At 43.0% G+C, this 12,285-nt stretch overlaps 1 protein-coding gene across 1 annotated transcript; it reads right to left on the bottom strand.

The window, feature by feature from the left end:
* Window positions 1-7,118: 7,118 nt before the first annotated feature.
* Window positions 7,119-12,279, bottom strand: SSBP1 (single-stranded DNA binding protein 1, mitochondrial). The gene is made up of 6 exons (XM_010181160.1): window positions 12,233-12,279; window positions 10,715-10,775; window positions 9,647-9,787; window positions 8,906-8,993; window positions 8,591-8,679; window positions 7,119-7,286 (listed from the first exon to the last, which is right to left on the bottom strand). The coding sequence occupies exons 1-6, from the start codon at window positions 12,254-12,256 to the stop codon at window positions 7,240-7,242; spliced, it is 450 nt and encodes a 149-aa protein (XP_010179462.1). The 5' UTR covers window positions 12,257-12,279; the 3' UTR covers window positions 7,119-7,239.
* Window positions 12,280-12,285: the final 6 nt, after the last annotated feature.

Genomic DNA, 12,285 nt, shown 5'->3' with positions numbered 1-12,285 from the left:
AGGCCGGGCCTTGCTTCGGACATAAGGGGAACGTTGAGGTGAAACCAGCCGGGGCAGCCCCACACCGTCCCTTCGCCCCCAGCGCTGCCGAGTTGACTGGAAGGGGTGCGCGGCCACCTGCCCTTCTGGTTTAGTTAAAAAGGAAGCATGAAAATCGGGAAGCGCTCATGGTTTGGTATGACCGAGCACAGCTTAGTAGTTTATTAGAGAAAAGACATGTTGGAATATACCTTGTAAAAAACCAGCATCTTCAGGATAAACTTCACTTTATAATACAGCATCGGCAGCAGCAAGTCCTCCGTTGAGTGTCTGATACCGTTCCCAGAGCGCTAATCAACCAGCAGTAAAAATAATCCCAGTCAATGGGAAATTCTGATATTTTAAGACTTGCTTTCATGCCAAGCTGGGACAACGCTGACATTTCATCGTTCTTTAAAAATGGAAGACGCCAAATCTTTATGATTCAAGAAACAGGGCATTCTTCAGCGCTTCATTTCAGCTCCTGGCCCTCAATCAAGGCATTTCGCCGTGAGTCAGTTCAATGCTAATTGACATTTCCACGCTGTGTTATGCATGAATCATAACTGGGTTTCCCTGATAAGCTCTCTCTTTTCTACACATTGGACCTCCCATTTAGACTTCACCTCTCATGACATCCCACTTCCATTCACCCACAGAGCAAACCCTTACAGTTCTTGCTAAGGAGAGCCTCGACCAGCCTTCTGAGGACAACAAAGTCATAAGGACTTCCCATCGCCCATCAGGCACAACACCAATGAGAAGAGGAAGAATAATGGTGACTTCAAGATTTATTTATCTTTTTGACTTGACTTAAAAAAATAAATTAAAAAGTGTAACAAAAGCTACATTATTCACTGAAGAGTACTAAGGGAAAACTCCTAACTGCCCCCACCAAAAATGAGTTATTTTAAGCCACTGTGAAACAAGTCAGTCCAGTGTATGCCCTCAGCAGCACAGAAAACATCAAAAGCCAAATTACTATGCCTGAATTGCTACCTACCACTTTGGCAAGCCTGACCGGAGGTTCAAACGTCTTGTGTGCTGGCACTGCCAGGCACCGTTGTCAAAGCAATTACATTGTGCCAGTCCTGAGATGCAGATTGTGAAACTTGTAAAGGTCAGCTCCTTATGCAGAAACCTCCATGTTTTCATTGGATGCACTCTTACTTTCAAAGCTTTTGTGGCCTCGTGATAATCCATTTATCAAAAGGGTTTCCATCACTCTGTTGGATGGCATTACATCCTTCTGAAGTTACTGCTGCAACTAGAGGATTTCTTTGGGCTGGGACAGTAAATTAATACTTTGCCAATGTGAGAAGCCTACAGGGAGGGACATGTTTGTCTTGTAAGCCAACAAAATAAAAGCCACCTTAAAAAAAGAAAGCAGGTGCTGACTTTGTTGAACATGCTGAAGATAAGGGAGTAGAGCATCTCCCTTATGCGGAAAGGCTGAGGGAGCTGGATCTCTTTAGTTTGCAGAAGAGGAGACTGAGGGGAGACCTCATTAATGTTTATAAATATATAAAGGGTGAGTGTCACGAGGATGGAGCCAGTCTCTTCTCGGTGACAAACAATGATAAGACAAGGGGTAACGGACACAAGCTGGAACACAGGAGGTTCCACTTAAATTTGAGAAGAAACTTCTTCTAAGTGAGGGTGACAGAGCACTGGAACAGGCTGCCCAGAGAGGTTGTGGAGTCTCCTTCTCTGGAGACATTCAAAACCCGCCTGGACGCCTTCCTTTGCGACTTCATCTAGGTGTTCCTGCTCCGGCAGGGGGATTGGACTAGATGGTCTTTTGAGGTCCCTTCCAATCCCTAATGTTCTGTGATTCTGTGATGAGGGTCTCTTAAGGATGGGTATTTGACCAAGAGTACTGGGCTGAACTTTCTCGTCCTAACACATTGCTCAGGAAGAAATACTTCTTTAGGAAACAAGTTGCAGAGTGCGTACTTCCGTTGTTCCCCCTGGGGTAAAGCACTCACAGGAAATTAAGCACCCTGGGTAAACAGCGTGTTGCTTTTCCCAATGGTTTCCACTCTTCCTGCATCACGTAAATTTGTGTCCCTCTCACCTCTGCACTCCCCCAGGGCTCTCTTGTACCGAGGCACAGCTGCCTGTGGCACACAGTGCTGATAAGTATTCAGAAGCATCCTGGAAGATTTCTTTGGCCACTGAAATGTTTTGATACACAGAGATTACCCATTTCTGGGGATATTCACCAATATAAAACATTGTATTGGTATTGGTAACTAGCGACTAGACATTGGTAACTGGGCATCCTGGCCAGTTCCTGCCATATTATTAAAATTAGTGTTCAAGGCTACATCTCATTTTTGAGCTTCAAGGTTCCTAAAACAATTCCCTGAGACTTTGTAAGGAAATATGACCAATTGGCCCCCTATGGTGACAACCAACAGCATACAGACCACACTGAAGTTTTTGTGCTGCAGCACCAGTTACCGGGAAAATAAAACTATATTAGCAAATTTCTGCTAAAAATTGGAAGCACTTATAGGGCACCAAGAAGGAAGAGACAAAAGTGGAGGCAATTAATCCTTTCCAGGGAATATTAATTATTCAGTGCTCTGACACTGCACATGGGATAGCAGTCTAACGTGTCATTGCATTGCTGCTCACAAGCTGTCACTACACCAGAAATCAGGCACCATGGAAAGCCCCACAAAACCAGCAAGAACATTATACAGACACAACTGTCCTCCTAACTTTTTCCCATACTGCTTGGAGAATGTTAAATTGTAGATTTCAATAGGTACCAGCATGCTGAAAATCACTGCTGGTTTTCCCGTGTTTCGTAACTTTCATCTTCATGCAGCTTTAGCAGTATTTTTAAGTTCTAACTCCTCTAATTCTGAGAGCATTTTGATTTATTTATTTGTGTAAGATGATTTCCTCACCACAGACTCTGAACTGGGTTTGAACTCACTCTCCAACACAGAAGGACAGTGCAAAATTGACTGTCAATCTACAAGAAGATAAAAAAGGCAGGCTTTATTGTCTGCAGAGATAGGATTGAGGGGAGAAGAGAGTTCAGCTTTCTCTTACTGAGCATTCTGTCACCTTCCTGCAAGGAGCAGAAAGCCCACACAGAAGAAACATAGAAAGCCCCCACAAAACACCAAAGTAGCTATGAAAGAGGAGGCTGCTAAGGCAGAGCTCCAAACAAACACCAATTAATTTCATTATTGAAAAAAAAGCTAGCAATAATTCAAGCCTAGTAAGTCACAGAAAGCCTGGCAAAGGAAAGGTGTTCTCTTTTCCTTGCAGATCCGGGTTACCGAAGCCACAACTCCTGCAACCACTTCATTACTCAGTCCTCGATCAGGTCAGTTGCACAAAGGCTCATTAAATATTTACAGGTGACATTTTTCTGACTTGTGACAACCAGGATCAAGATAACCATCTGTCTTCTACAGCCATTCTGTTCAAATAAGTTCGAAAAGTCAGCCAGCAAGAACAGAACAAATAGCAACAGAGCCTACAGGATAACAATTGCTAGGCTTTTGACCAGCTACACATGAAGTGTGTTACCCCTTGAAAGCCAGAGAACACGGCCATAGTTAGAGAAGGTTTCTTCAACAAACTTAGCACCTCTTGAAGGATACAGATCACAAGCTTTAGGACTAAGAACATAAAGAATGAGCAAGCAATCGATTTCTAGTCACAGTAGTTGCTGGAGACTGTTCTGAAATGGCAAGGTATGGCAATTAGTTGATTTTTTTTTTTTAATCTGGGACAGAAAGCAACAAGCAAATGAAAGAAATCTCACGCACACTAATGCATATTTCCCACATGAGGATGTCTTTGCAGAAACCCCATGAAAGCTGATTTCTTTGTACATCATGTGCAAACACATTACTTGCACTACCCAGTACCTGGTAATGCACTAAACAAAGTGAATTTCTTGTGTAAATGAGACCTAAATCACACTGCTGTAAAGAAGCTCACCATCACCAAGATAAAACAGCCACCAAGTCTCAGTTTGTACATACAGACGTGTTCAACTGCTTGGCAAAAAGGCTTCCACCACAGAAATTTCAGAGTTAAAAATAGAAGGTGCACTTCAGAATAGTGAAGTTTTCTTCCCACAATCCTGGCATTATATTAATTTTTCTAACATGAATACTTGTGAAAGAAGTGGGATCACCAGCCCTGGAGACAGCCCACTACTAAAACCACGTAATCGGTACACTGACAGAAACACCTTTACCAGAATATTCCTACCTCTGGCACCCAGGGACTTCTCAGAGCACTAATTCAGCTTTCCTGCCTTTGCAATTCATGGCCTCTCTGCATGGGCTTTCACCAGGCCCCCACAGGCACTGCTGGTCTTCACAGCAGAGCTGGGACAGGGTTCCTCCTGCCTTCCTGCAGGGCACCGTGCAGTCACCCAGGTGCAAGTCTTTCAGCTATGCTAGAACGCAAGCCAGGTACCTGCTGGGAAAAAGCTGTAGTAATTCTAGTACTAGTTCAAACCCTCAGTCATTCTTCATTCATCCTGTTACTCTGTCTGCAGAAATTATGAGTCGTGAAACAGAAGCAAGAGAAGAGCAAGCAAAGAAATCAAGTCCCACTTCACTGCAATAGCCGTCTTGTTACCCTCTGTGTTATGTGGGGTTGGGGGAATTGTGTCCGTGTTCCCAAATACAGGTCATAGTTAAATTAAGTTTGAAAATGTCCTTCGCTGTGTGACACAGGCACAATACCCACAGTGTCTTCCTCAAACGAGTGCACTGCAGCCACAGAAACAAGCACGGAAGAGTTTCCTACACCTTATATCTGACTGACAGAAATAACTGAGAGTGGCATTGAGCTGTGTTGCAGACCAGAATAGCTCTGTCTCAGGGCTATTAGGAAATGCTCCAAATATTTGGTTAAAATGCCTTGTCATTTTAAAAAGAAATCATCTTCATTTTTTCCTCTCTTCCTATTTATCTCCATAAATACATAAAATAAACTCATTGTTAAGGTCAGACACTTCTAAATGTCCCGGTTGATGCAAGCAATCAGGGTTTGCCTAATCCAGTTTACACAAGAGGTTACCATGGACAAGCAAAAGCCAAATGCCATTTACTAAGGGACAGCATGGAGAAATACTCATTGCCTTGTTATAAACAAGGTATCACTGTCTTTAACCCAGTAGATACCACTTCCATCCTTTGGCATTTCCTCACAGAACAAGTACCTTGCCATAAAAATCCCCAACTCAGATGCTATAAGAATGCTGATTTCACATTTCATTTTCTCATAATGAAAATTACTTGGTTATAGATTAACTTTGCCCATAGCAGCAAAGCAGACATGAGAGGTGAATGTGCAACATATCTTTGCCACTGGTTATTTTTGCTGTAACTATGCCTGTTGCTAATGCAAAATCATTTGTGAAAAATCTGCCCTAATGCAGAATTGTGACGAGCGCTTGAGATACGGCACTGCTTTTCAAAGTGTGTTCTCACAGTAGGTAGGTGCTGTCTTTGTAGCAGGCCAATCTTTAAAAGTGTGCTAGTAACCTTAAATAGAACTGGAAAAGCAAGAAAAGTTGAAGCCCTTGAGCAAATATTTTTCTTTCTTGGCACCTAATCCTACAGCTTGTGCTAGCTCAGCTCTGTTCCCATCCTGAGCCATCACAGAGAGGAGTTCTGGCCACTTCATGCGCAGCGGTGAAGGCAATCATCGCTGCCATCTCTGGTCTGAGTTGGGAGTAGAAAAGCAGTTCCCAGGCCTCAAAGCAGACACTGTCATTGAGCTCTTGTCACTGTGTTGAGCTCCACCACCATAGCAGAGCACAAAAAAGGAGACAAACCCTGAACAAACAGGGGCTTTGTGCATTCACTCGAGCCCTCCTAGGTATGAAGAAAGCCGAAGACAAACCTCAGCTTTCAGCTAACAGGAAAGATGTGTGGACCACACACAAACCATAGTTGGATCGCTACTATAGAAGCATACCATCACAACTTGCCCCAGCAGTACAACAGGCTCAGAATGAACTGGAAGTAATTAAGGGAAGTCAAAACTTCCTATTTAAAAAAATATCACAATCTCCTGTGGGTAACAACCCATTTAAGTAGCTGAGCATTTCCAGCGTGTTTAACACCTCCGTATGCCAGTGAGAGGGGCTGAAATAGTTAAAGCATTAACTTCAATCAGAAATAAATGCTGAACTGAAAGAATTGAAGGTTTTGGTAGTACTGACAATGCTCATAGAGAGAAGCTTAAAGGAGATCGTCATTCTGTAAAGGGAAAGAGCTGTAGAAACTGTAAATAAGCATGCTCTGTACTGGGCTGAGAGAGAGAGAAAATCCCACCAGCTTTGAAGGGAGGAAATTGTTACCTCTAATGTTTTTCTTTCCCTGTTCACATCATGCTGTATCAGTGGGAATTTCTGACAATAAAACAAAGTTGAAGCAAAATAAATGCCACTCCCACATTAACTGAGAATCCTGGAGCAGAAATGTTTTTCACCAAATTATTGCAGACCTCTCAAAAGGAACAGCCAAGGCAGCCATTCCTCCAGCTCCTCCCGATGGCAAACGACAGACATAGCACCCTCACAATGAACTGGCATGAAAATGTTGATGTCATCAGAACCATCAATGTCAAATGCTGTAATAATGAAGACCTAAGCACATGACCAAAGCAGGGTTTGGTGAACGGCCTGATTTGATCAAATGCTATGATCAGTGTGGAGGGGCAGACGCACAAGCACAGGTGGCTTTCCCTAAGTCTGTGACAGAGAAACTTCAACCTGAGCACCAGTTGAGGCCAATGGCTCTGCATTAAATTGATCACCTCCTTGACTTCGTTAAGGCAAAATGGAGAACACCACCTACAAAACAGGAGGGATGTTAACAGTGAGAGGCTACCAGGCCCCACAAGACAGAAGAGAGATTGTTAAGGCAATCAAGGATATTAGGTTGGAAAATGGCTGAAGTTGCAAAGGGTGACTTCCATTTATATATTCATCAGCTCAAGAATTAATAGAGCTGCCTGGGTTATCTTTTAAGAAAGAACAAAAAAATAAATCAATCCAAATGATGATGAACAGATAGAAAGCACAAACACACAGAGATACCCTATAGGTATCAAACATTTTATTTATTTATTTTTTAATGAAGCTACAGCAATACACAATTAGAGAATTATGATGCACTGTAAAACAATAGGAATGAAGTGACCTGGATCCAAGCACTAAAGACCTCATGCCTTATCTTTCGCACCACCATCACTTAGAAAAATCACATTATCTGAAAAGAAATTAAAAAAATTAATCTTCAGGATTGTTTTGCCCTGTTGAGAGTCCACACATCCACGACGACAATGTATCTGTGATAAAATAAGCTGCAAAGATACGCATTTTGAAACAGAATCATTTATAAAACAAGTGTCCGATACAGAATTCTTGCTTTTTCTCCCCAGAAAGCTGACAATTCAAGGCAACCATATACGCTATGAAACAAGTGTGCTAAACCTGATGAAAAGCTGCTGAACAGTCAAAGATACCAGAAATGTTTTAAAAGAATGGTTTTGTTCTTTGACTGTGATCTCTATCAGTTACAGCTTATTTCCTTTTTCTTTTGCCATTTTCAGTACACACTACCATGCCATCAGCCTGTGGGACTATAGGAAGGCCGTACTTCACCAAGCCCCAGTAATTTCTAAAGCATCTTGACACTAGCAATATTGAACAGGAAGAAGAAACCATTAAGGTAAGAGACTTGCTTTTCCCCTCCAGCTGTTTATAAACAGAAACCTACAGCACTCCCAGCTGAACTGCCCATATGAAAGTTTGATTACTATTGTTTCAAAGAGACTCCACAGCAGAAACATCCAAAATTAAGGTTGCATTTTTTACTTCTCTTCTGGCCATTTTTTTTAGATATACTTGCGTAACAGAAATATTTGCTCTACTATTTTAGTCCTCCCTCAAAAGCCACAAGATAGTGGCACTACCCACAGTAAAGATGTAGGATGCTCACACTGTTTAAAGGCTCAAGGAGAAGGTTGAGTTTCCCAGTTTCCTTCTGCATTGTGTCTATCCAAGGGACCAGTCTACTCCCTTTCCATTCTGTGCTCTTCTTACCACTACTGGCTACCAGACTGAAGGCTTTCTAAATTCTCCATTAAGTTACCCCCACATAAAACTTCTTTCACAGAGGTCCTTAAAGTTGGTAAAGCCTCCATTTTTAAACAGGAAGAAAAGATTTCCTGCCAAACCAAGACAAAGCTACTAAACAAACTCTACTTTGCTTAGAAAAGGAATCTGCCTGACCTGCAGTACTACATACCACTGTTCCTAAAACACAGAGTATCTACCTGCTGCACCAATGGTTTGTATGAGGAAACTACACAACAGTTTGCAACTATCCGCTCTCATTTTCTGTCTTCACAAGCAGTGCCAGAGGACATCAAGTGGCACAGCCTATTCATTCTCTCAAAATACCCAAGTGTGGATTCTGAGGATAAAGACAAACCAAGCTCTATTTCAGAGGTCCTCCACCCCCTCTCAATTTTAAAAGGGCAAGGTAGGCCTTGGTATGTTGTTCCTTACCTGCTATAATTGTTGTGGCCTGCCGTCTCACATTGTTTTTATCGGTATATTCACCATAGTCTATCTTCCCTTCAACATAGATTCGAGAACTGAAAAAAAATGAAGAATTTGGTTGCTGTCAGAGAACCGTACTGCCATTTTCCCCTCTGTATCTCATTCTGAACACACAGGCTTTTGCCCAAGTTGTTTGTAGCAGATCTGCTAACTTATTTTATGGTACCTATATATCAGTATAGTATAGCCTGGTCACCATCACTATTGCATCAATCGATTATTAAGGCATTATATCCTCAACCACATCTGTTATTCACTTACCCCCTCTTCACATACTGATACGTAACATCCCTGAGGCCTGGTCTGAAGACAGAGATCCTGTGCCATGTCGTCTTCTGACTGATATCACCTAATTTACATAAAAATAATAAAGTTGGATGCCAAATCCTCTTTTCAATGCAAGCCTCAGGAATTAGTTTCAACATGCTGGTGCTCTCAAATTATGAAAAGTGACACAAAAAGGTAAATATACTAGGACTCAATGCACCACTGATCTATGTCCAAATGAAAATGCAGCAGCACAGTTCAAACCAAGAGGTCAAATGTCCTGCAAGCCAGCGCTCATACCAGAATAATTTTATTCCCCTCACACATTCCACATTGAACAAAAGTTAGAGAAAAAAAAAAGACATCTCTAGCTGCAGACTGATGGAAGAATCAAAGAGAAAATATACAGGTTTGGGGTTTTTTTTTCCCCTTCTTGGAATACGAGTAAGAGGGTAGAACCTGCTATACCTCTGGCAATTCCAACAGTGAAAAACTGCCAACTAAACACTCTCTCCTCTCCTCCAGAGAAAGGTCGACATGCAGACCTCTATTCAGTACGTGCTGCTGGGGATCAGTAAGAGACATGCAAGTGCACGAGCACCTCCACTGAACTCTAAGGAACTTCCCTGCACCCAAGAGATGTACATGGCAGCCTAAAGACATAGCATGGTGCTAGGGAATATGCACACATCACCTCACAACACAGTGAAAGCACGTTGCTTGTTGCAGACTCACCTCCCTGGTTTAACTCACTGTCCCCTGTTCGCCACATCTCATTGGTTGCAAGAGAAAATATGGTAACGGGATTCTTTCCTTCCACTTGCCTCATGATAGGGTCCTGTCCAACCCGACCAAGTAACTGAACACGATTCATGGCTGAAACACGAGAGAGTAAATACATATACAGGTGGTGAATTATGATGCTTCTAATCAAGGCAAGACATAAGTTGGCAACTTTTGTCAAGGGCCAGAAAAATAGCTTTCTGCACCTCCTAACCATTTTTCAAGCTCTTGGGAATTTTGGCCTGTACTGTCATTATCACTGCTGAATAAGCTCATTCAGAAAGCTAAAGGTCCTTTATTCTTGCTGTTCCTTTGTCATCTTTTTCCCAGACACATCCATATGTTACTTGAGACTATTTTGCATTTACTTATCTTGACTTTTTTTTTCATTACGATAAAACCGTGGCATTGCACTGTTTTGCCCTTAAAACAGTACTTGTAAAACAACAAAGCTGCATTATTACACCCCATCCTCTGAGAGTGTTTTTTTAAACACAGGTACCAGGACTACGTGGACACAATTTATTCCTTCTCCTTGTTCAAGGACAACTGGAGGAGGTCAGGGATGCATGACTCTTACACAGTGAGCACGTGAACTGAATGGTAAAGTCTGAAGTGTACACCTGGACCAAGTCATGCTGGGGCAGCAGCCCCCAAAAAAGTCCCCCAGGCACATGGGAGTCTGAGAAACAAGTACAGGAGACACCTAAAGGCAGGTATTAGAAAATACGACAACAGCATACCCGATTCACTGCCACTGAAAGCGTGACTACCTGCTGTTTACAGGTTGTATTCCATGTCAGGGCTTTTTTTCTTTTTCACTTTAAAGGCTGCTTTGCTTGACAAAGATCAGACAGAAAGCAACTTAAGGAGTCTATTTGTTTGAAACAACGTATTCTTAGTTATTTCATTCAGGATACCATTCCCATCCCCTTCTCCCCTGGCATATTTCAGCCATTCTAAAACTGAGATAAAAACCACAAAGCGTAACAGCTAAGTTTGTCCTCAGGAGCTACTTACATCTTTCGAGTACCAGTGAAGTAACCGTATCAGACTCATGTCTTACAAACTGGCGCAGCACCTGAATGAACAGACAGACATTAGTTTCCCAGACACAGAGTGTGAACAGTATTCACATGCTTTTACACCTCATTTTCTGAACACTTGCAGAGGTTTTGCAACTACATTCTTTACTGTTAACTTATGAGGAGAACTGAGAGAAGAAATCCATTCAGCTAAATTAAGCCAATAGGATTATTCAAAGAATATTTGGTTAAACTGGGGTTAAAAATCCGCCTAGGAAAAAGCATGGCCCAAAGGTGCATCTCCAGCAACTATTTTTGGGACAAGCAGTAACTACTGTTTTCATGTAATACATAATAGGAGGGGGAGGATTTTGAAGTGGAGGAGTTGTTCAGTTGGTTGAGCTTCCATTTTCGGAAACAAACTCAGCTTTGATAGTTTCATCAGCTTTCTGCTTCACTTCAGAGATTAACAAAATGTGCCCAAAACGTCCATCTATTCACCGCTGTAAGCAGTGTGATGCACTGATAACCTCTTGTTCCCAAGCAAACAGCAACTCAAGGCCACAAAAACCAGAGTGCTGCAGCTAAACACAAGTGAGAAAAAGAAAAGGAACTGACTTGATGCTGGCAAGTATCATGTCCTAGAAGAACGGGTGAGGAAAAAAATATCCCACAAAACCCAGGAACACCTCTGCAAGAGGCCCACATGCAGGAACTGGAAAAAAAGAAGCTCATCGCCTATAACAAGTAGTTGTAAAACTTAAAGGAAGACAAGACTGACAGTCCCATGTTGAACATAGGAGCTAAACCACAGGAAATACAAATTGCAAACCAGAAGTTCTTTGGCACATCTGTACAGTTCATTGATGTATGTGCAAATCATCTGAGACTCATTCCATGCATAAACTGGAATTTTTAATACATTTTTTCAGCAGTTGAGTAACTAAGATCCAGCATTTGTACTCTCATAAAGTACAACTGCAAACAGAACTTGCCTTTTCATGGGAAGTGGTGCGTAGTTTTTTGAAAAATAACAGAAATAACACCAGTGACCCGACAGAATTCACCCTTTTTTCTAAGGGCTGATTCAGCGCTGCAGTAAAGGCCCAGGCTACGGCTGGTGCCTGAAGGCAACACAGCCAAGGCTCCGTGGAGGCCTAGCCAGGCAGCAGAGCGCTCCTCTGGCTCTTGTAAACCAAAAACGCCGAGGCAAGCAGCTTCAGGATCCTTAGTTATTCCCCTGCCTCGCACGCTGGGACGGCGACGAACACCAGCGTCCGTGACGAGGAGGTTACAGCAAGCCCCGCTGAGAAGGTGGCAAAGAGCTGCTTCTCCTCGCTGCCATCCCCTCCCCGTGGCGGGAGGGCTCTCACCAGCGCCGCCCCCAACCCTGTCCCCAGCGACACCCGCGGCGGTGCGGGCAGCCCGGGGATGTAAAGGCAGGGCCAAGCTCCCGCCGAGGCCTCAGCCTGACTCTCGCAAGGAACCGCTAAAGCGTCACCCACGGCCCTACCTGCCACGCCGGTCGCCGCAACATGTCGCCGCCACCACCCCTGCGGAGGGAAA

This window comes from Mesitornis unicolor, unplaced genomic scaffold (assembly GCF_000695765.1).
Source record: "Mesitornis unicolor isolate BGI_N332 unplaced genomic scaffold, ASM69576v1 scaffold45063, whole genome shotgun sequence".
NCBI classification, from domain to species: domain Eukaryota; kingdom Metazoa; phylum Chordata; class Aves; order Mesitornithiformes; family Mesitornithidae; genus Mesitornis; species Mesitornis unicolor.
The sequence above is the reverse complement of the archived record's forward strand: the minus strand, read 5'-3'. Positions and strand labels throughout refer to the sequence as shown.

What these genes read in the sequence shown, in the direction of transcription:
- SSBP1 (XM_010181160.1), bottom strand. Translation starts at nt 12,256, where the DNA reads ATGTTGCGGCGACCGGCGTGGCAG. An exon ending in TGCGGCGACCGGCGTGGCAG is followed by an intron (nt 10,776 to 12,232) that starts GTAGGGCCGTGG and finishes CTGTTCATTCAG; the next exon opens with GTGCTGCGCCAGTTTGTAAG. An exon ending in GGCCACAACAATTATAGCAG is followed by an intron (nt 7,287 to 8,590) that starts GTAAGGAACAAC and finishes ATTTCTTTTCAG; the next exon opens with ATAATGTGATTTTTCTAAGT.